Below are 25,932 nucleotides of genomic sequence, written 5' to 3' on the forward strand. Positions count from 1 at the left end.
TTTATTCAATTTGACAATTGCGAATACCCAACGGAGAATGGGGTTTTTTAGGAATTTGAGCGGGATGTTCGTCAGCGCTCCAATTGACAAACCCTACGCGGTTTCCAACCATCAAACCACGACCCATTGTTACTCCGAGGTCAGCCACAATGGCGGAGATAGAGCCTGGATGTCAAAAATAACTTTGTAATGACTAATGTCACATGTCAAAAAAGGCATAACATGCTACCCGAAAGGTGTTCGACACAGTCGCATGAGGAATTATCAAACTATCTTAACCCTACCTCCAGTTTATTTACCCGAGCGAAGCTGTATATAGAGAGGGGAGTACAAGCGGGGGTGGTATTGGAGATCGGCATTCGGGCAAATATTTTTGAAGCATTGGGTGTATAATGTAAAACCAGTCGGCTATTCTTTAGATCTCCTCTCTTCTCTCTCTCTTCTCTCCTCTATCTCTCTCTCTCTCTCTCTCTCTCTCTTCTCTCTCTCTCTCTACCTCTCTCTCTTGTGTAATTCTGTATCTGCTCTGTCTCCTCATCTGGGGGGGTTTTCTCTCACTTTCTGTACTTGTCCCCCTCTTTTTTCTCTTTTCTGCCCCCCGCTCACCCTCCCCCGTCTTCTGCTATTTTCCCTAGCTCTTCTCTCTCTACTCTTCTCTCTATCTCTCCTCCTCTCTTCTCTCTCTCTCTCTCTCTCTCTCTCTCTCTCTCTCCAACCTCATCTTTCTTTGTGATATTAAAATGTAGTTAGGTGTTACAGATGTGGCTACAAATATGCATTCAATGCCCATGACAGATTCTTTTCGAAGAAGATGACACTCAAAACAGTTGCGCATGCATGGTTGGATGACTGTCATCTATGGGAGCATTCACAGTACACAGTATCCAAACAAAGCGACTATCTAAGGTTCAGGCACATCCTGGTAGTGCGAAAAGCTGTTAGTATACTAGTGCTAGTCTTTAGTTTGTTTTGGTTAAAGTCACCACTAGAACGCACTTATTTATTAATCATCGGCTTTTGGATGTACAGAACACTTAATAATTCTGTAATCTTAGAAATCCCGCTATATTTTTTCCATTAGCAGCAATGGAAGGAAATATAATATTTAACAACGCACTCAACACAATTTATTTACGGTTATATGTCGTCAGACATATGGTTAAGAACCACACATATTTTGAGAGAGAAAACCCGCTGTCGCCACTTCATCGGCTACTCTTTTCGCTTAGCAGTAGCAGCAATGGATTTTTATATGAACTTTCACATATGGTAGTACAACGTACATACTTCGACTTCGAAACAGTATTTACATGCCTCTATCCACTAGGGTTCAGGCATGTCTCCCCTGGGTCTTATCCCTGGCAAGGTCAGCGATTTGACCCGGGGAAGAATGATAGTACATAGCATGCGCTTTGGTATTTATGGGGCAATTTTGTGGGGCACTGGTGGGGCTGGGGAAAAAACCCAATCAGGACATCTACTGCCACACGTTTTCTGTTAGCACTAAGATGCCTTTCATATGCATGTACCTTTTTTTAAAAACAATAAAAACTAAAATCATCATGACCATTAATACAACGGCGCGAACTCATATAACATGTATATTCATTTAAGTATGTACGTAATATACACGTCTACATATCTCAAACCAAAATTGAATTAGATCTAAATATAAGGTGTTTGCAGTATGATATGAGTAAATAACTGAACCCCCACCCCACCCCTCCCCATCAAAACCCCCCAACCCCCCCCCCCCACCCCCACCCCCCACCAAGAATCCAGTTAATGCCCAGGGTTGTTAGCCGTGACAAGGTTACGGTGATTTACCGTTGTTTCCGAATCCCCGCAAAGTATTGTCAGTTAAAACCGAACACCGTAACAACCTACATTGGTGGCGTGACGCTATAAAGTCTTTCACACATTTTTCCCCCTGGTATTATTTAAAAAAACTTTTTTCTTAAATTACAATTTTACCTATATAAATATTAATTAAGGCAACTAAGTAAGACTATAATGAATAAACGAGGGATGGTATGTACGAAATATAGTTTACGAATATGAATATGTTTAGTTGGATTACCGATCATTTCACAGGGTGTTTATTTAAATTAACATTAAGATATTAAAGAAGGAAGGAAGGAAGGAAGAAAGAAAGAAAGGAAGATAAGAAACATTTTACTGTTCATTTCTTGGCTAGCGATCTAGCAATTTTGTTGAAGTGAGTTGTGTAATCGTCTCTGATCGTGACACTTCCACTATACAACATGCGTAGTTGAGAAGAAAAAATATGATGAATCGGCTTGAAAGTAATACCGCGAGGCAATATATTCGGACTTTTCCGATTTACACATTCGCATGTTATACTACGTACGTGCATTCTACGCGGTTAGTATTTCACACTCAATAACCATCAAAATTTTACCGCACCTGTGTAATGCAGTTTTAGACATTCATTGATGTGTATTAATTTCACAAGATTTTTGTATATTAGCAAACATCCTCACACACGTCATTCAAGTTCGTATGCATGGTTTTGAGAGGATTGAGTGATTCACGGGGGAATAGGGAGGATGCGTGGTACTCGGGGGTGGGGGGGGGGTGGGGGTCAGATTTGACCAAATAAGAGTTTTAGGTTTACGGCATTATGTCAGGATTATTTCTGTTTTATTATTTTGTGCAAAGAGTTAAGTTAGAGGACAGCCAACGCGAATGATTCACGTGCTAATAGTCTTTCCATCCAACAATTTTGACCTTTCCGGTTCAAACGTTTCGGGTGGTGGGCTGTCCTTTGAAAACCATTACACACCCATTCACACCCCTGTCATCGTCTGTCATATGATATATCATAAAAAAAAAAAAAAAAGAGAATATTTTGGATTTTAATATATCTGTAAATTATTTTTTAACAAAAACTAATTAATTAACTAATTTATTCATTCATTCATTCATTCATTCATTCATTCATTCATTCATTCATTTATTTAAAACAATGGCATCCCATGTGTTTTTAATTAATTTATTTATTTATTTATTTATTTATTTTATTTATTTATATATTTATTTAAACCTTTGAAATGCCCAGGTAGAATACCCAAAACCACAAGGCCTCCTTGTACCTTATGGTAATCTGTGTAAATGACCAAAAATACCCTCATAAGTGAGTCACCTATAAACACCGAATTTTGTTTCCCCAAATACAACAATAATCATCACTATAGAAACGACATCATAAACAGCTGATGCGGTTAGAATGTCGGTCTGCAGGTATTCACTAATGACGCGTTTCTCTTTAGAAATACGTTCATGTTTCTTGTGTATGTGACCAAGATGTTGCGCCTATGTCAAACTGCAGCTCTGGCCAACCAGACATCTCGGGTACAATTACAACGACCCATTGCGATCGACGCTTATTAGTTTCCATCTACGTAAAGGTGGGTTATCACAGATTGGCTTGCAATAACGATCTCTTATCTGGGGAAACTGCTATGCATGGTACAAAAAGCTATTAGTTGCGTTTCTGTAAATCTAGCATTACACGTTTTATAATGATTTGTATTTTTAAAAATATTATTTACTTTCATTTCACCTTTGCTTCACACCCAAATAACTATGTTTTTGATTGCGCAAGCGTGTCGTTAAACACCAATTCGTCCATTAATAACAATCTGTAACACAGAGCTAAGATATACTGTAATAACTCTTAAATTCTAATGATTTTAGCTCAACACTATATGTATTTTGAGATGTCGAAACTATTATTAACAACATGGAATACAAATAATGAAATCAATATCACAAGTCACGCCGTGTAAACGTGCCTTAATATGCAGTACAAAAGCTGTGTACTGTACCGGACTGCATGCACTGGGCCAGAATTACAGACATCATCAATGTCCATATAAGTAGACGAATTTATTATTCTTCCTTTGTTGGTTTATTGCATGTAGACACAATAAGGCTAATAATACAATATGGGTTCGGAAGAACTCTTTATTGTATTTTCTGTTGTACTTTCTATTGTCCTTTCTATTGTACCGCAAGCTACTACATGGCAATAGTGCTGGTTTGAGAAATTCTTCTTTGCATGGGGGCAGTTCTGGATTAAGTGTCTGTGGCTACGGTCAGTTAATTCTAATGTTGCAGGCGTGTTTTTGTTGCCATACATTTTTTTTCAGGCGCATGATTCAATGAACGTAACTCTGTTGTAAATAATCACGGAACCAAGTGGTCCATTCACCAAAACGATTCAATATTTACACTTGTAGACCTATATATACACACACACACACACACACACACACACACACACACATACACACACACAAGTACATGTACAATGTATTTCTGTAATACAACACGCAAGGCTTTTTTAAAGTTTCCGATCGTTCTGATCGCTTCTCGTCTTTTGATGTGTACTGCCGACCGCTTTCTTAGCCGATACCAGATTTGTTTGCGCTCAGGCTTAGCCGAATGGTATTATGTTTCGTTCCAACAAATGCTGGTGTATCAAAAAACGTGGGATAGTAGGATGGTGTTTATGAAAGATCCCTTATTATGCTAGGTTCAGACTGTCAGCTGGCACCACGAAGTTGGCCAACTCAACGGTTGTGTTGTAATTCCCCAACTGGCAACTTACGATGGGTGCGCTCAGATTAACAACTAATCGGTCGTAGAAGTTGTATACGATTATAATCGAATTGTAAGATCGCTCAGACTAGCAACTGGACAGTCGTAGAAGTCGTGAGAGCAGAAAGTTGGCCAACTTTGTGCTGGAAGTTGGTAGTCTGATCCTAACATTACTAACTGGAAAAATGTAGAGGGTTTTCTCTCAAAGACTAAATACCAAATATTTAACATCCAATAACCGATGATTAATAAATCAAGGTGCCCTAGTACTGTCGTTAAACAAAACAAACTTTAACTTTTCATCCAACAATAACAAAATTACCATCACTATCACCATCACTATCACCAACAAAACCATGTTGTATTATGTAATACGTGTTTTCCAGTAAAATGTAATGTCCCGACCTGACTTTATTGTATTCACGTTTGGACGTGTCACCTGGACGATTGTTAGTTGATGCATGATAGACAATTGTATAACTTTTTGTTACCGTTAGAGTCTGTAGCACGTGAAAAAGGTGACACATAATTGTTTTGTTTTGAAAATAAGCTACATAACAAGTTTGTCGTCCGATTTATTAAACCGAGTCATTCACACCAAACTGGCCTTGTTTTAATGCATATTATTGTTATGACTTGTTACTAATTTGATTATCTCCTATGTGACTTATTTTATTTAATAAGTCGACTTTATATCCAAATTGCTTTGAAAGTTATATTCGCTTTCCTAGACCGATTCTAAAAAAAAGAAAAAAGAAAAAGAAAGAAAGACCATTTCTAAACTTCCTTTGAACTTTGTTTTAGGGCAGATATATTAGCTTCAGTGTGTTACCGGTTTTGTCGTTCAGATTAGTCGAATTAAACACCTTGTTTGTGTCGATTTAAAATTACGTAACACATGGATATAAATCAAGTTGCATGTATGTTTTAATCTTGATCGCAGTTATAATAAAATAGGTCATCTTAATACTCGTAATTCATCGAAAGGAATGAATATAGGATTATAGGTCGCCCCCCACCCTGTCAAATATTAATAACCATAGATGTTGATGTTTTATCTAAGCTTGTTACAGTGTGTATGTATTTTTAAAATGATAAAATATCAAAACTATATATCTAGAAACATATTTAACAATGTCAAAATACTATAGGCGCGTATGCGGGGGGATTGGATGTCAACCCCCACACCTCTTATGAAAGCGATTACTTAAAAAAAAAAAAAAAAAAAAAAAAAAAAAAAAAAAAAAAAAAAAAAAAAAATCCGGGGAGCAGGACCCCCCTCCACCCTCCTCTAGAGACAGGGGCGTCGGAAGCGGTACGGCCGGGACAATTTTTTAGGCCAGGAACGTTTTTTTCCTCTCTTCGTATTGCGCTCGCAAAGTATAGATCTCATCATATCCATGTGCATTGCTTTCATGGCCGTACCAGCTTTTAATTGCTTCCGAAAGCTCCTGCCAGAAACTTCACTCGCCAGTCTAGATCACCTCCTTCCTGCATAATTTCCTACTCACGCGCCTGTTCTAGTAAACTGCAAAGTCCATTATGGGTCTAACATTATGTCTGGAAATAAAGCTGTCACTTGAATTATACAAACAATCTGTCTAAAGTGTTTAACAACTTGCGTAATAACGATGTCTCAACGCGTAATTTTATCGTACTTATCTTGGTCAGGTGGCCTGAATAAATCTTGTCTTATCTCCCTTTGTTCTATGATGTCATCGATCGTAATATTAATACTGTTGTCCCAGGTGCACGGTCGGGTATCTTCGTAAATAGAAGAGATCATATTATATGAGATAATATTGCAAGATGCCAGCAACTGAGGGGAGTGGGGGTGGCCAGTTCTATTTTCAACTACTGGGGCTGGTGCAACATCTTCGAACTTGGGTGGGGGTGGGGGTGGGGGTGGGGGTGGGGGGAGTTCCCACCTATCTCGTCCCTGCTTCAGCTTGAGGAGCGGAAGGAATCTGTCTTGACAGAATGACGATGTCATGATTTCTATACATATGTTATAAGTAGGACAAAGTCAAGGTGGTTCAAAATGTAATAGAAATCAAACATCCACCATCTGTTAACCTACGTTACACTCACCAAATGATAACCTACAAATGTAGCAGCAAATAATTAAACCAGCGCATGCACTACAAAGAATACAACTTTTCAGAAGGATCTGAAAAAAAAATAAAAAAAATAGACAGCCTGCCTTAAAATAAGAAGGCTCCGTTGCCTAGTCGCGGACAGGGTGGCGCTTTTGACCCACAATCTAGTTGTGTCAAAGACCTATGCCCTTTATTCCCACCCTGTTTTATCTAATTCGGTTGTATTATTTTTCTTACCACGACTGTTTTCTCAAAGGCCGTAGTTTGTTCATAAAATGACTCCATGCTGCTAAATGGTATTAAACATCACTGAATTTCTGAATAAGCGGAATTTCTCTCTTACAAATTTATTAACATATGTTGTGGGCAGGCATGCAATAAAAGACTGACAATATATGTGTCTAGGACAGCGTACTTACACCATAACACTAAAATGAGTTGTATCAGCACCATCACCATTTTGTCAAACAGCACAAACAAAATATTTGCCTGAATTACTATGCTCCTGTGGTTAAATGGTTTTAAATTCTAGGCCCATAACAAAAACAGTTTTCTTATAAACATGTTTATATGATCATTAGTTAAAATATCACACACTGTCTTGCTCAATGTAACATGATTATAAATAAAAAATGCGAAATTTAATACAAATAGAACCGATGTCGATGCAAAACAAATGTAACCAAATATAGACATAATTTAAAATATGCCGAGGTGTCGTTTCACAAATACTTCTTTCCAATACAAGATCCTATTTAAAGAAGCAATTATTTTAAAGACGTGCGTATCGAGTATCTCCACGCACTCCAATGGACAGTTGTTAACAGAGAAGAGTAAGCTGTTTCTCATAAATCATCTTAATATGACCTAGATAGTACTACGTTACAAGGTGTTCGTAAAATGGAGAATTGTATATTCTAGGCCCATTGGCTGTATTCAGCATATCCCATCTCTTATTCGTGTCTTCGTGTTTTACCAATAGATCACTGCTTTGTTCTTATTCTTAGTTTGGAATTTGAATGGAATAGAAAAAATTTAATATGCACGTTCAGAGCAAACTGTTGTAGCTCATGCCTGCATGGGCGTACATAGGATTTTGAAAAGGGGGGTTCCAATACATAGGATTTTGAAAAGGGAGTTCCAAAATAGATTGCATAGATATTGGGCATATATTTCTATGTTGAGTAAATATAATAATGTCAGATATCAATGTCAGATATATTAAATTATAAAAAAAGCGATTTCAGGGGAGATTCGGTAGAACCCATCGAACCCCCCCCCCCCCCCCCCCCCCCCCTATGTACGCCCATGGCCTGTCATGGGCGCAAGTTGTGGTATGGGCCAGTTCTTTTGTCCAAGACAGGAGGAGAGTTGGGAAGGGGAAAGAAGGGACCTGGAAGAAGGGGTCCGCACATTCAAACCGACAAGCGCAAGGGAGCACATACAGCCGTCCCGATGACCGGAAGCTATAGAGCACGAGGGATTTTTGGTGGAGCGGAATTTAGAATGGGTTCCTTTAGAGAGTGAGGCCAAATAATACACACACACAGATACGCATGAATTTTAGGGTATTTTGGCGCATAATGATTGGGAGCAGTTGGAACTAATGAGAAACGTCCGAATTTTGATTGTGTTAGTTGGTAAGTTTTGAAAACTATGTACGCTTATCCATTTTTAGAGAAATAAGGTCCTTAAATCCGTGACAGTATGCCTTTAAACAAAAAAAACTTATATAAGCTACCTTACGCGCATCAAATGACTCAAATATGCAGTCATTGCATTGAAAAAATGCTCAATCCTGCTGAAAGGATAAACATTTTCAGTGAATTTGTTTTCACGCAACAGCTTTGTCTGAACGTCTCTTGAACTCTTGAACACAGATACACTTTGGAATACAATTTTAAAACACAGTTTTGATCCCACTGGGTTATGACGTTAATCGTTTATCTGAGACCATCGTAACATGTCGATAGAAGATATGGGTCATAGTATCTTTGACCTTGTGGGAGGTGCTTTTATTTCTCTTGTAAACCCAGATTTTCTCTGGTTCATAGCCGAGACGGGTTCAAAGAGGTGACCCGACCACACGTTTGCACTACAAAGAAAAGCAAGCCCACACCGATGGTCAGGCGGTTCATTTAATCTCACACCTCCACATTCGGTGGGATTTTAAATACACCTTTTTATGTTGATCCCGTGGTGTTCTCAACACTGGCTGACCTCACGCCTCGACCCCTCATCTGAGTGTTGGTGAGGTGCGATGGTGTGCATGGTTTATACACATTAGATCAACCTGTTTAATCAGGCCAGCTTAGCTTCGTAATAAAACAGCTCCCTTTATGGACTTTGACGACAGACGGGTTGTATTAATTATTGCCACCTCCAGACTGGGAGCCCAGTGGGTCATCGTGTCAGGGAGGCCATTAATTGACCTTTTCCCGGCGCTCATCACAAAGACCTCGTGGGCGACTGGTACTGTTTGTACCATTGGGATTGGTTTTCTTGTGATTCTCGTGTCATCAATGTCCAGCACAATAGAAGTTTAACACACACACACACACACACACACAATTCTCTCTCTCTCTCTCTCTCTCTCGCGCGCGCTCTCGCGCTCTCGCGCTCTCTCTCTCTCTCTCTCTCTCTCTCTCTCTCTCTCTCTCTCTCTCTCTCTCTCACTGGTCAATACCGACACGATATGGCAAAGGATTGCTTGTACCACACGCGTATACAGTGTGTGTACCCATGGGTGCGATTTTATTTGTTAGATGTTTACAGCTGTTAATTTAAAGTTGCATGATGACGGCTTTCCGCCAACTTTTATTAAACATTATATATCACTTTATTTTCTTCGGTTGGAGGTGTACAGTTAACAGGCGAGTGTGCGGGAATTTTAGCCGGGGGGGGGGGCGGGGGAGGGACGGGGGTGTCGTCAAGACTGTCGAGCGTATGTTTATAGGAGTGTCGAGTCATGCTCTCCCCTGAAAATATATTGATCAAAAAGAAGAATTTTTGCGACCTTGACCATCACCACCCCCTCCCCCTGCACAGCGCTTTAATCATAATAGACACTGTACAAGACAATAATAATGAAGTTTATAAATACATAGGGATCGGAAGGCGACAGCAACTGGGGTAGGGGCGGGAGGTGGGGATGGGTGTGTATAAATCAATTTGATTTTCAACTGGGGACCAATACATTTTGTTAGAGGTGGGCAACCAGTGCTCCCCCCCCCCCCCCCCCAATCTCATATTGGGGGCCAACTCACACTATACATGTATGTATGTATGTCCCGTGGCCTCTCCCCCACCCACCCACGCTACGCTACTGCACATTCCGTCTCCCACCGCTTTCGACACCTATGAAATAAAATGTGTTTTCATTTTATCATGCATGACTGTTTCTAAATATGGAAAGGTATTTTTATAACTACTCGTGTAGACAGACTGTGTTTATGTTCCTGGGTACTTGATACCGAAACTGGATATCACGTAATAAAGTTTTATCTGTGTCTTGCAATCCTTAAGGTGCGTGCACAGGGAGCAACTTACAGAAACAGTGTGTAGCATACACTCGAGTTGCGTTTCTACAATATCTTAATTTTAACCCGTTTAACAACGAACAGTATTTCAAAACGAGACAGTCAAATCGATCAGCACATGGGGACGGATTACAGCTCGTTGGTTATTAAGCGCTAATCGACCGGCCTCGGTGGTGCAGTGGTTAAGCCATCGGACTACAGGCTGGTAGGTCCAGGGTTCGTAGCCCGGTACCGGCTCCAACCCAGAGCGAGTTCTTAAGGGCTCAATGTGTAGGTGTAAGGCCACTACACCTTCTTCTCTTTCACTAACCACTAACCAACTAATAACTAACCCAATGTCCTGGACAGACAGCCGAGATAGCTGAGGTGTGTGTCCAGGGCAGCGTGTTTGAACCTTAATTGGATATAAGCATGAAAATAAGTTGAAATGAAAATAAGCGTCAATCTGCGTTAAAATGATTCCCCATTCAGGCAGCAGGTTCATCTGGGAAATGAAAGGAATATTTGTCTAACGGCAGACACCCCAGCACATTTTAAACTTTTAAACTGTACTGTGACTATTAGATGTCTAGCCTATGGTAAAAAATTAAGTTTATTTTTATTTTGTTTAATGACACCAAAAGGGGCACCCACAACTGGTGTAACAAAGGCCGTGGTATGTACTATCCTGCCTGTGGGATGGTGCATATGAAAGATCCCTTGCTGCTAATCGAAAAGGGTAGCCCATGAAGTGGCGACAGCGGGTTTTTTCTCTCTATATCTGTGTGGTCCTTAATCATATGTCTGACGCCATATAACCGTAAATAAAATGTGTTGAGTGCGTCGTTAAATAAAACATTTTCTTCCTTCCAAAAGGTATTTCTCGTTCCAGCCAGTGCACCACGACTCGTGTATCAAAGGCCGTGGTATGTACTACCCTGTCTGTGGGATGGTGCATATAAAAGATCCCTTGCTGCTAATCAGAAAGAGTAGCCAATGAAGTGGCGACAGCGGGTTTCCTCTCTCAATATATGTGTGGTCCTTAACAATATGTCTGACGCCAAATAACCGTAAATAAAATGTGTTGAGTGCGTCGTTAAATAAAACATTTTCTTCCTTCCAAAAGGTATTTCTCGTTCCAGCCAGTGCACCACGACTCGTGTATCAAAGGCCGTGGTATGTACTACCCTGTCTGTGGGATGGTGCATATAAAAGATCCCTTGCTGCTAATCAGAAAGAGTAGCCAATGAAGTGGCGACAGCGGGTTTCCTCTCTCAATATATGTGTGGTCCTTAACAATATGTCTGACGCCAAATAACCGTAAATAAAATGTGTTGAGTGCGTCGTTAAATAAAACATATCTTCTGCCCCCCCCCCCCCCCCCCCCTTCCAAACGGAGCACATTGATTGATTTATTTTATCATCGGCTATTGGTAGTCTTGAGCATAATGGCTGGTGGTCTTCGGAGTAAACCCTCTATATTTTTCATTATTAGCAAAAGTATGTAGATCCGCCTCCGTATACCAGTCGTGAGACATTGACATATTTGACATCCAATAGCCGATGATGAATAAATCAATAGTCTCTAGTGGTGTCATTAAGCAAAACAAACTTTAATTTTAATGATTCTTTATTGCTACTCTTAAGAAGGCAAAGCATTTCTTCTCAATATAGTCTAAGTGTCGCCAATGCAATATCTTAGATATCTTAGATACCCAAGAGTTGCACTGTGATAGGGTGTCGTTAAAAACATTTCTTAGTCCTACAACTTCCTGACAAAAAACCGGCCTCGGTGGCGTCGTGGCAGGCCATCGGTCTAAAGGCTGGTAGGTACTGGGTTCGGATCCCGGTCAAAGCATGGGATTTTTAATCCAGATACCGACTCCAAACCCTGAGTGAGTGCTCCGCAAGGCTCAATGGGTAGGTGTAAACCACTTGCACCGACCAGTGATCCATAACTGGTTCAACAAAGGCCATGGTTTGTGCTATCCTGCCTGTGGGAAGCGCAAATAAAAGATCCCTTGCTGCCTGTCGTAAAAAAGAGTAGCCTATGTGGCGACAGCGGGTTTCCTCTAAAAACAGTGTCAGAATGACCATATGTTTGACGTCCAATAGCCGATGATAAGATAAAAAAAATCAATGTGCTCTAGTGGCGTCGTTAAATAAAACAAACTTTACTTTCTTGACAAAAAATCGTATCCATCATCCATATCGTTACTACAATTCGAACCGTGTGACAAAACCTTTACCGATCCTTTATCGCGTTACTTCATTAATATACAAAAAGGATATATTATAAACTGCCGAATAAACATGACACGGAATTCGGTTAAGACCGCTACCACAGAGTGTCTGCTCGTAAAATGACTTGGGTCAGTTAAGAAGTCAATAGTTGTAAGAAACTACTTATGTATGGCTACATTTCGCGACTTATATCGATGCTTTTCAGCTTTAATGGGCCGACGATATTTCCACTCGATTAGATTCCATGCAAAGTGTCGAATCTGTCAAATTATAAGTAAAGAGGTTTTTGCGCTGATTTATTATCGTTGCCTTTCGGAAAACCCTTCGGATTAAAATGTGACAAACCGTAAACGAATACACGTCTCCATTCATGGCATACTTGCAGCGATTACGGGGTTACGTAAAGACACGAAGTGTTTCTCCCAGACGTACATATATTATAGGGTCTGTTCGTATATTTATAAGTAACACGAGTTCCAGTTATGAGGTATTGATACACCGACTTAGCATAATGCTTGCTGACACTTTCACTCAGCGATTCGGGATTTGAGGTATGAACATAGAAGTATCCAACTAGTTGTGGTAAAGACACGTTGTTTTGTTTATTGTTTTTGGGGTGGGTTGAGGGTTATTTTGGGGGAGTGGGTGGGGATGGGTGGTTATTTATTTATTTATTGTTTAATAATAATGATTCAAATTAACACAGCAATACTGTTTGAAATTCGGACATATTCAGGAATGATATAAGGATTGTTTTCCATGTTAGCGGTTTATGGTTCAGCTCGGGCGAGGGACGTTAAACGCGGATGCGTAAAACAATTTAAATTGATTCTATGGTTATCAATAGCAATAATTACATAAGCGGTACGGTTAAACCAAAAACGCGAACATGGAACACAACGCTAATTATTGTATGTTTAGAGTAACATAAAGGCTTTACACGTGCAGTGTGTGCTTTTAATAAATATTAATACAGACGCGTGTGCAGGAATTTAAACTGGGGTGGAGGGGTGTCTAGACTGTGGAAAATATTTTGTGAACAAAATAAATCACCCCCCCCCCCCTCCACACACACACACTTCTTCACACGCGTTTGTAATATCTCGTGTATTTTCCTAACAACTATTAAAATGTAAATATATATAACGTTACGGAAATGCACGAGAAATATTTTCTATTTTAGTTCTCTGTTCGTATTTCCACGGTCCGGTGACTGAGCCATCTGTCGTAATTAAGTCGCATTTATCTACGTCAACCGGAGGAATGCGTCAGGTTACGTAACAGCACGAAATATTCCGAGAATGTTCAATATGACGTAATGACTGCAATTCCCAAGTGAAGCCGGTGTAATGGACAGACCTGAACACGTGTTAGCCCGTGTGTTATTATCACGTTATGTAAATTACATGCAACTTACATAGTCGATTTTGTCCGATTACCCACACTTAATCATCAAGAGAACGGAAACGGCTGTCAGTGAGCGCGTGTGTGTCAGCCTTAAAGAGACTGTCACGTGTTTGCTGCTACTGTAACACGTTTCCGACAAACAGCCTTTCTGGCGACTAAAATAAGATATTAAATTTATTTTATTTTGGAGTGGGTGGGGGTTTTTAAGAATATATAAACAAGGTGTTCGTTGCTATAATGTTCATAGGCGTACGGGCTCCCATTTTTGTAGGGGAGCAGGCTGGCTTTTGCCCGAATTAAACGAAAATGCCGGAATCTGAATAACAAAATTTATTCATATTAGCATAACTACAAAATAGCTATATAGGGCGGCAAACGAATCACTACGCATTTTACACATATTACAACTAAGTTTGCGGGTAGAATGATGGAAATACATAGTATAACGGTTTCAGGGTAGCATATTTTGCTATCTGTATCATTTTTGCACGAATATCTGTATAATGTTTGCCCGAATTTGAGATTTTGCTCCAGTACCCTCGCCAACCTGTCTCATACGCTTATGATAATGTTTGTAGAAGCACAAACTGGATTTTACCTCCCAATAATTTCGCACGTACGAACAAAATATATATTACAAAGTAAAATGAAAAATTACTTCTAAAAGATATTTGCATATGACCACGAACACATTTGATATAGAAAGAAAGAAAGAAATGCTTTATTTAACGACGCACTCAACACATTTTATTTACGGTTATATGGCGTCAGACATATGGTTAAGGACCACACAGATTTTGAGAGGAAACCCGCTGTCGCCACTTCATGGGCTACTCTTTCGAATTAGCAGCAAGGGATCTTTTATTTGCGCTTCCCACAGGCAGAATAGCACAAACCATGGCCTTTGTTGAAACCAGTTATGGATCACTGGTCGGTGCAAGTGGTTTACACCTACCCATTGAGCCTTGCGGAGCACTCACTCAGGGTTTGGAGTCGGTATCTGGATTAAAAATCCCATGCCTCGACTGGGATCCGAACCCAGTATCTACCAGCCTGTAGATCGATGGCCTAACCACGACCCCACCAAGGCCGGTCATTTGATATAGAGACACTGGTATTCTAAATTTTAAGGGCGGGACGTAGCCCAGTGGTTAGGCGCTCGCTTGATGTGCGGTCGGTTTGGGATCGATCCCCGTCAGTGGGCACATGGGGCTATTTCTCGCTCCAGCCAGTGCACCACAACTGGTATATCAAAGGATGTGGTATGTGCTATCCTGTCTATGGGATGGTGCATATAAAAGATCCCTTGCTGCTAATCGAAAAAAGTAGCCCATGAAGTGGCGACAGCGGGTTTCCTCCCTCAATATCTGTGTGGTCCTTACCCATATGTCTGACGTCATATACCCGTAAATGAAATGTGTTGAGTGCGTCGTTAAATAGGTATGTCCTTACTTCCTTCAACGTATAACTGCAGTTGTTAAAAAGGCTCGGTTTGTCAAAAATAGCATACAATGGCGGCAAACTCGGGACAGTCGCTTTAAAGGGACATTCCTGAGTTTGCTGCAATGTTTAAGATGTTATAGACTAAAAGAGACTTTTTAACGATTGTAATTAAATATCAAATATATTTTTCTGCATAAAATGTTAGTGGCTGTATATTAAACATGTTTCTGATCGTTCTAATATTTGTACTTGGTTAAATTTCATTTTTTTTCCGAAAATAAAAAAATTTCGTACCTACGAAATTATTTGAAGACGAAATCCAGTTTGGGCTTCTTACAAATATTAAGACGACCAGAAACACATTGAAAATACAGACACTGATATTCTAAACAAGAAAATATATTTAATATGTAACTTTAATCGTATAAATATTTTATTAGTCGGAAAAATCTTACAATACAGCAAACTCAGGAATGTCCCTTTAACCTATGCGCACCGTTGGTAACTGACCCCACAGAAATAAAAACTTCAGATTCTGAACTCTGAACAGCTCTCTGAACAGCTTGTGTTTCATGGTCAACAGGCTGACACAAGATAAGTTTAACAAACATAGCATTTTAACATTGCATATATTATATTATGCTATATCACGTAATCGTAGGTGTCAGAAGATGCCAGCAGCTGGAGGGGCAAGTATGCGTTAATTCTCTTTTTAACTGGTGTGGGGAGGAGTGAGCCAGGCATAATCTCCCGAGTTGCGTGATGGCAGTCTACTGGTAAACCAGTAGAGCTAATTTTAATCAGATTGCTTATAACATTTTCGTTTATGCAGATACCATTGTTGGTTGCATCACACAGAATAGATTAGTTAATTCAAAATGAACCTTGATTTTAAGAAGCTTAAGATTGTAAGCAATTTATCAAGAACAGTTACATAATTTTCATAATTTTTTGAACTTTGTAAGTTTACGTCCATATGACTCAGAATGTTTTATCTTGTATTAGCAAATAACATGAATGAAACCATATACCATATTACTATAACGTATTGTTGGTTGTGGATTTAAAAAAAACCCCAAAACAACAACAACAGAAAAGAAGAAAACAGACAAACGGTTGTTTACGGAAATAGTATGTTTTTTTTAGTATATCAGTTTCTGTAACCTTTGTCCTCGGGCGTGAACGACACATTCAAGAACGTGAAACAATGGAGGTGTTGTGTTCTTCAAAGCCGGACCAAAACGTGCGCACGGACTGGTTTTCCGCATTCTTCCCGCGTATACTGCAGACATAGTGAGACTCTGTGAGAGAGTAACATGCGTTTTTGACCATCACCAGGGCGATCGCACACGGAGGTACCCGACACCGCCTCTCACGGACCATTTCCCTTGACTTACCCCACACAATCGGTGCCCATTGCACGGAACCGTTGGACCTTCAGTGCATGAAAACAAAACCACGAGAGACACAGTTGATGAAGGTGTGTGGCGAGACTCCGCCCACCGCCAGGTAAAATGCCGCGTGTGTCTTCACCTGTGTGCCCTTTGTCATGTCCAGTCGAGACATCGAGTCAGTGGTCGCGGTCAAGGATTTTTTCCCCCTCAACAATCAACACGGGTGCAGTGTTTTTCAAAACTGTAATAGGCCTAATATAATTATTTTTCTTAGAGATGCCGCAATTCTTTGGATTTGAATGTTGATGTTGTTTGGAATACAAGTAATTAATTCTGGATCTTCGTTGTAAGTATTTAGAAAACATGGGTTCTAATTTACGAAGTCTGTTGCTTTTTTTCTTCTTCTACCCAGGTGTTTAAGCATTATAAATATGCATCGCGTGTGTGTAAGACAAAAACGGGCTTTGTAAAAGTAGACCCACGGTGTTCTCAACTATTTTGTTGTTTGGTGTAAAGGTTATGGATGTTTACTCTCTTATCTCGAATATTTGTAAAGATTTACAATGTTATACCGCTGTAACGAATTCATTATAACGAATACTTATATAAAGGTTTACAATGTGTACTGCTGTTAGATGTTGTACTGCTATAACGCGTTGCTTATCCACTTGGTATAGTTATGTTAAATTGCCATAGAAAATTTCCAGAATAATTTACAATAACTGTATAGTCTTGTAAGACTTATATGAGTGTTAAATTGCTGTTCCGAATTCTCGTAAACGTTTACTATGTTTACCGTTATTTATGACAATGCCATATCTAATTACTCATGTATTATGAAGATTTACAACATTTTACTTCGTTTATCTTACCTAACCATCTTAAATTTTCTTGTTTACGTTATTTACTGATATGTGTTAAACGTCCATCAGGAACTCATATAAAGATTAACATTAACAATACGGTTCACGTTACTTTATATAAATTTTCTTCATTGTTTTAAAAGAACTTTTGAATATAGTTTATCCTCGTGATTAGTTGGTACATATGAACAGACATTTACAGAGTTTAACATTCATAAGAAAATACGTTTACTGCGAAACATTTAAAAACATGAATAATATATTGCTGATGTCGTGTTTGTTCATTTTGAATACATTTTATAAACGTTATAAATAACAGTTGTGAGCAAAACTGTGAACACGTTTCACTGCAACAGGACATTTGTGAAGTACGAATGATACATCAGTAGTAGCGCGATGTAAAACGTTGTTTAAATACCAGACCAGTGAACTAGTTCATTGAGAAATGGGGCAAGGCATGAAAGACCATCTGAATGGGATCCTGATGGATCAGATGATGATGCTACAGCTACGTTGTTCTGGTTAGTGCGGTGACAAGAATGAGAGGCCGATGAATTACAAACCACAGCTGGTTCAAGTAATGGTGTCACCTGACTCCTGGTATCACCTGACTCCTGGTGTCACCTGACTCCTGTCAGAGTACTATAAGAATTTTTTTTAATGACACAACTAGGGGACATTCATTTATTAATCCTTGGCTATTGAATGTCAAACATTTGGTAATTTTGACATACTGTCTTAGAGAGGAAACCCGTTAAATTTTTCCATTATTAGCAAGGGATATTTGATATGTGCCATCCCACAGACAGGATAGCATCAAACGAGCGCTTTACCATTGGGTTACGTTCTGCTTCTGAGTACTATCAGAAATCCCGATCGCTCCTAGATCTTTGGAGAGAAAATAATAACAGTTTGGAATTAAAAAAAACAACAACAAACAAACAAAAACTAAACTAAACGAAACGAAACTAAACTAAACTGAACTGAAATGAACTGAACTGAACTGGACAACTAAACTGAACTAAACTAAACTAAACTAAAATATGCTCTAATTTAAGGGGAGGGTGTTGAAGGTGCGAACCTGTTCTCCAGCTTGAAAGTGCTGCGAAAATTCAATGTTTAATACATGAATATAAGGAATTTCTTTCTTTTAAAAGATGGTAAAGATGTAATACTTTGGTCCTTCAAGTCAGTGTACCTTCGAATACTGTAGATGCTAATTTTTGTAACGTTGCACCGTTCCCTAGAAAATACCTGCAGGCGTCTTTACATAAACATGGATTACCTAGAAACAGATGTCTTATTTGATATGATGTATCATAAAGCTGAGAATGTTTTTCCAAATTTAGGTTGACAACACTTAGTTCAGACACCTTTGGAGCACAACGCAAGGACTGGTTGTCACCACTACATAATCATATGTGATTTACCCAGTAAAATTCTTGTTATTTTCTTCTCTCTGGGTTTTTTTGGGGAGCATTTATGTCAGTATGGTAGATAGTGTATTATGATTAATTTTAGTTCCTTGTTATCTGCATAGTGTTACAAGACCCTCAGTACTTATCAACAACAGTCTGGAGCAACTGAGACTATATTACCTTTTTGGGGCATTTATGCGAGTACGGTAAATAGTGTATTACAACTTAGTTACTTACTACAAACATGGTCTTACCAGCCTCTGGACTTATCAGCAACAGTCTAGGCCAAATGAGACCATCTTATTACCCGATGTCTAGTAGTCAGTGACCAAGCAGGTCAAAACCCAGACGTGGACAGTGTCAATGCGCTTACACCTGTTATCGCCAACACCAAGTAATCGTTTGTGTTCCTTTTGTCATCGTCGGACATTAACTGTCACTCGAACTATTGCCACCAGATGTCCCCGAAACCTAAACCCTTTGTGAAGCAGTGACTCCAGGATATTGTATGCAAATGTAACACGCAGGCGGAAACATCAGAGAAAGTCTCAATTCGCCGCTGTAATGGGATATTTATTCCCCATGGAATGACCGATGAGCGTTTCAAGTCTAACCGCAAAACCTGGAAACAAAAGTTCTCAGAATAATAATAATAATAATAATAATAATAATAATAATAATATATTCAATATGCAAAACGGTGCTCATGATTGCCGTCGTATTTATGGAATTCATCTTTGTACGCAATATTTAGCACGATGTGCGTACGTTAGTCGACTGAACCTGAGCGCAATTTCGTTTCATTTCATCTTATTTTCGTGCTTATATTCAATTAAGGTTCAAGCATGCTCTCTTGGGCACACACAACTTATTTTCGTGCTTATATCCAATAAAGGCACACACAACTTATTTTCGTGCTTATATCCAATTAAGGCACACACAACTTATTTTCGTGCTTGTATCCAATTAAGGTTCAAGCACGCTGTCTTGGGCACACACCTCAGCTATTAGGGCTCTCTGTCCAGGACAGTGGGTTAGTTGTTAGTGGTTAGTAGTTAATGAGAGGGAAGAGGGTGTAGTGGTCTTACACCTACCCAATGAGTCGTAAAAACTCGATCTGGGTGGGAGCCGGTACCGGGTTGCGAACCCTGTACCTACCAACCTTATTGCCAATGGCTTAACCACAACACCACCGATTTTGTTATCGCCGGTCCTGAGCGCAAAAAAGATCTTTGTCTTTGTGTTCTGAGATTAGCTATACAAACTGTATCTACTACTACTAGATTCTAGTTGTCAACCAGTGTTTATCTCAAACAACGATTGTATCGTCTGCTGGAATATTGAATATTTGTTTGTGTGCATAAAGTAAACACTCTTCAAATCATTACTAATCTATTTACACAGACGTACGTCTGTCTCAGTAACAACTAACCTTGAACAGACAGCCCAGATAGCCGAGGTCTCTCTCTCTCTCTCTCTCTCTCTCTCTCTCTCTCTCTCTCTCTCTCTCTCTCTCTCTCTCTCTCTCTCTGTGTGTGTGTGTGTGTGTGTCTCTCTCTATCTCTGTGTGTGTGTGTCTTTCTCTGTCTCTCTGTCTCTCTCTCTAACTTTCTCACTCTATCTCTATATATCTCACTCTATTTGTGCGTGCGTGCGTGCGTGCGTGCGTGCGTGTGTGTTCCAGGTCAGCATGCTTGAATCGTAATTAAAAATAACCACGAAAATAAATGGAAACAACAAAGAACAACAACGTTTGAATACACAATAACTGGGGCGGAGAAATTTGCTCCTTTGTTTCTTTCTTTTTAGTGCAAGGGGGCGGGGAGGGGGGCTTGCGGTAAAATATAAAAATTATTTGTATCAGAATATTGTGCCTTTAAAAAGTTCATTCATGTTTATAGCATATGCTTCACTCCTAAGATAGTTTGTACACCCACTCGATTGGAGGCGGTGTTATGTCACTGGTTCGTCCACCACCGCCGTGTGTGTGAGAGAGAGATGATGACAGGAATGTGTGATCCATTCATCAGGGTATAAACATATCAGCTGGAATCTTCGCATCATCTCAACGGGTCAATGGCTCGTACGTTTGTCATAATAGCTGAAATCTTCCTTTAGTTCAGGTTCCCCGATGACAGTGCGATAAGACACGCGATACCAATGTAACAGCCACAAATCACAGTTAATCAGTGTTATCACGCCTTTCCACAAATAATAACACTTATTAATCGTGACTTGTTTTCCTCCAAGTTCGCTGAGTTTGGGTCAGAAAGTGATCCATGCCAAGCTTTGAAACAAAATTGAATTTCAAATACCCTGTCAACAATTTGACATTAGTGAAGTGTTTTTATTTCTGTTTTTAACTGTCTCCGATGACATTGTTAACCCTTATGGTGTATGGGTATGGGTAACTATATTTACGTGCCCCTATCCACGAAGGTTCAGGCACGCCCACTGCGGAATTAGCCTCTTGACTGACTCCGTAGCCTGTGTGGGGGGGGGGGGGGGGGGGGGGGGGGGGTGGGGGGGGGGGGGGGGGGGGGAGGGGGGGGGGTTGGGGGTGTGTGTGGGGGGGGGGGGGGGGGGGGAGTTTGAAGTGGGCGGAATTTGGAAAAAAGCCATTTAGTAAGCGCGGACCGACTAGCAGACACTTCATAAACAAGAAGTAACACCGAGTGGGAGCCGTGTTCTGATTGGCTGAATTTCGATTCCTCGGTGAAGCCTGTTTTTTACCTAAGTCTACAAAGAGTACTGCATACCGATACATGTCTGGACTCTAAAATTTTAGCCAAAAATGGTTAAGACTGCTCGGCCGAAAAGTTTTAAGGTGATTTTTGAGCAATTGAACGGGCGCCAAAGTAAAATGCGTTAGACTATTTATAATAAAAATAAAACTAAGATTTAGAACTGGTTTCCAAAACGTTTAAAGTCTAACTAGCTAGCCCCAAAAAAAGGTTGGTACTCACGGAGGTAAAGGTTAGTAGGAGGTTGGTATAACAGGACTCATGGTGAGGTGATGGACTGTCCAGGCCTGAAGTTTGGGGAGTCCTTCAATCAAGACCTTGATATTCCTGTAGATGGCTGCCGATATATATCTCTCAGCACTATCTGAGGATACGATGGATCGTTGTGTTGGTCATATCCGGTATCAAGAGTCCTTGCCTGTACAGGTCCGTCCTGTTTTGCAGTCACGTGGATCTGGTTGCCAGTTCCTGTTGAGTGCAGTTGGTATTCCCAATTCCGTTGGGAGGGTTTCGCCAGTTGTTTCTCATTCCAGAGTCCCTTTAGTTGGCTGGTGTCTGTGAAGTCGCCGTGGATACAACCCTGCCATTTGGATGGGATGTTTTCACATGCGATAGTCCATTTGGATTGGTCGAATGTCCCCGGTTCGGAAACCGTTGACATCTTCCTCCTCTTGGACTCCCCTCCGTCTGCAGGGTCGGCAACAACATCATCATCAGTGAAGGCGCTTTTTGGGCTCGCTGGGGGGGTGTCACGATGACGTGTCCAGTTTCCCTCTCAGCAGGTGGGTCGTCAGGAGGGATCGCCACTGTCAGTGGAGCTGACAGCTTTGGTCCCCCCTGTTCCGCTCCTGGCGAGTGCTTCCGGTCAGAAACTGGGAGCGGCTGCGCAGAATGAACCGCCCCCGGGTTGGGATCACCCTGTCTCGCTCCCGTTGGTCTGATCTTCCTCTTCGGGGCAGGTGGGACCGCTCCTGGCGGTTGAGCCGCCAGGTTTGGTCCCCCCTGCGAAGTCTTAGGTCGCCGCCTCCGGTTCCTCCTCTTCGATCCTGATGAGTTGGTAGCTCCGTAACTCAAGGTTACAACAGCACTGTCTCCATTGTGTTCAATGCGGTACTTGACTAGTGGGCCAAGTACACGCAACACAGCCCCCAGGGTGGGGGGGAGAGAAATCACCACGTTCTCGCTAGACAACTTCATTGTCTGAAGGTCGAGGTAAGAGTCCAAGAATCGAAATGCTTATGGTGTATGTCTTGGTAACGTGGTGGTTGAGCCTTATGGTCTGTATCTGGGAGATAATGGGTCCGTAGCCTGGTTACGGCTACAGTCAAGAGTGAATATGGAGTTTAAAGACAAAGTGCAAAGACAACTCCACTGACGTATTTCTCTCTAACTACTAACAATGTTCTGGATAGACCTCCCAAACAGCTGTTTATATGACCGGATTAGCGTGCTTGAATCTTATCTGGACATAAGCCCTAAAACAGACTGAAATGAAACATGTTTGAAACAGAAACCATTAACAGAGACTAGTCAGCATGTTTGAACTTTAACCGGATGCAGCCACTAAAATTCCCTTCATGGTCCATTCCTTGGTGTGGTAAAGAGGTTTTTTTATGTCTCAATGACCCAGAGAGCTGTGCCAGAAGGAGCTTCAGCTTCTGTTAGGGACATCCAAGCAGGATATATCGATGGGTAGAGTCTAGACTGATATGAACTAAGGATGAGGTAACCCTAACAGAAACGTCGAAGAAGGAAGGAAGGAAGGAAGGAAGGAAGGAAGGAAGGAAATGTTTTATTTAACGACGCATTCAACACATTTTATTTACGATTATATGGCGTCTGACAGAAATGTCGAATGCATAAGAACACTCTCAATAGACACCAACACCATGCATCAACAGCTATTTTCACCGTTAAAGTTAAAAGTTAAAGTTTGTTTTGTTTAACGACATTACCTTAATTTATTAACCATCGGCTATTGGCAAGTGTGACATATAGTCTTAGAGGAAACCTGCTACATTTTTACATTAGTTACAAGGGATCTTTTATATGCACACTTACCAGAGATTGGACAGCTAATATCACTATCAAGGCTACACTTAAGATAATGATGTTTTAATAATTGAAGACTAGAATGGTTGCAGAACTGTTTGACAATCGCGATATACGACCTTGAAGGAAATGATTTGTTATCTATCATGAAACGTTCTTAAATAACAAGATGATTCATTATCTCTCTTCATCGTCTCCAGGGTCAATCTCCTGTCACTGTTGATGTTTACAATAAATACAAACACGCCAATCTAATCTGCCATTACCATCTTGGGTCTGTTCAAAAACCGATAACATGAGACGCGGGTAAAGGTGGCCAATAACTATTTTAGCGCCTACCATTTACAGAATATATAGTTTAATTTGAAACCACCTACGGGTATGTTTGTTAGTAACACCCATCTTTCATGACCAAAACAAAAATTACTAACAAAACAACTACAAATTCAATTTTTCTGGTTCCCCTAACTACATCTTCTAAACAAATGTAATTCTGAATATCCAACTTCTTGCATTGACATACTGTAAAAACAACCACGCACGCACACACACACAGCGATAGAGAGAGAGAGAGAGAGAGAGAGAGAGAGAGAGAGAGAGAGAGAGAGAGAGAGAGAGAGAGAGACGCATATATACATACAGACACATGTATGTATGTAGGTATGTACGTACGTATACATGTATGTCTGTATGTCTGTCTGTATGTCTGTCTGTCTGTATTTATGTATGTATGTATGTATGTATGTATGTATGTATGTATGTATGTATGTATGTATGTATGTATGTATGTATGTATGTATGCATGCATGTAATAGACCCGCCAGGCATACAACATAGTTGATTTGTCCCCGCACGACATACCATCATGTTTTGGTAGTACACTTCAATGTGTTTTAGTATGGACTATAAATTTTATGCCAGGATTCACATCCTTAGAAATAGGCATACGCTTAAATTCTGTAGACATGTGCATAAAATTCAAGAAGAGCACGTTACACTTGTGTTACACCTTTTTTAAATAAAAGAAACTTTCTCTTCACTTCTTTCGTTTTCGTTTACTTCTTTCCTTCATATCTGTTTTCATGTCCCGCCGTAAAAAATTTCAATCTCACGAATTGCCATAAATTGATGCATTAAATGTTTTGTTGCTTTTGTTATAATATTGTTTTATTAGTTTCGATTTGTATCACTCGTAACAATTTGATGTAACAATTATGTTCTGCATTTAATATTACTTTTTTAATAACGAAACAAACTGATTGACATTTTATTTACTTTTTCACACATGTTAATTTAAGAAAGTTTTAATAGCATGGACTTCCAGAAAAACATTTCTATCGTAGTTTAACATCAGATGCCTCTACTATTTCCCATGCTCTCGCTTTTCTCCGTCCTACCTCGTTTTGCCATGTCTACTACCTAAATTGTGACACAAACCATAAACGTTTAAATCACCGAAGCGTGAATGCGAGCTTTCCATAGGGGATAATTACAAAACTCCTCACATGAAATCAAATTCTTGCCCGTTTGGTCACGGTGGGTGACCTGGCTCGGGTGTTTTTGGTAATGTGTTTAGTTACACGTTGCATACCGCGCTGATTTACCCGGTGGTGAAACACAATACAAAGTGTACCAGTTTTCTTCTGTACCCGAGTAACCGCGCATCTTACATTCCCGTTTTTCTTTTATTTCACAGGTAGTTTGAAAGCTTGACTGGTGAAAAAAAAAGAAGAAAAGAGAAGAATTCTGAGGAGCTTTTGGACACAGTAAAATGGGTCAAGGTATGTTGTCACTTTATTTTACTTGATTGTTCATCCGTCCATGATCGTATCGTTAATAGGGTTGCGTTGGAGACAGTGTTGGAAGGAAAAGGTTAATTGATTTGTTTTGTTTTGTTTTCATAAATTCGGTGTTTAGAAGTAGATGAATATTTATGTGATATTCTGGCCGATTTATTTTGGGTTTATTTGTTTTCTTTTTATTGTTTGGGGTTTTTTATATTGTTGTTTTCTCCTTTTTTTTCTTCTTTTTTTTGTATTTGTTGTATTTTGTTTGTTTGTTGTTGTTGTTTTTTGGGTTTTTTTTTTTTTTGTTACGAGGGATTACCAAACACGTATTACATGT

General features: G+C 40.0%; 1 protein-coding gene across 2 annotated transcripts in view; it reads left to right on the top strand.

Annotated features, from left to right (window-relative positions):
• LOC121370756 (mucin-22-like) overlaps positions 1 to 25,932 on the top strand; it is an 84,438-nt gene that overhangs the window by 35,379 nt on the left and 23,127 nt on the right. For both annotated transcript variants that reach the window (XM_041496203.1, XM_041496202.1), the window contains exon 2: positions 25,505 to 25,589. In XM_041496203.1, coding sequence (XP_041352137.1) covers positions 25,580 to 25,589 — 10 coding nt within the window. In that variant the 5' untranslated portion in view covers positions 25,505 to 25,579. The remainder of the gene's footprint in view (positions 1 to 25,504; positions 25,590 to 25,932) is intronic.

The sequence above is a fragment of the Gigantopelta aegis genome, chromosome 4 (genome assembly GCF_016097555.1).
Source record: "Gigantopelta aegis isolate Gae_Host chromosome 4, Gae_host_genome, whole genome shotgun sequence".
Lineage (NCBI taxonomy): Eukaryota > Metazoa > Mollusca > Gastropoda > Neomphalida > Peltospiridae > Gigantopelta > Gigantopelta aegis.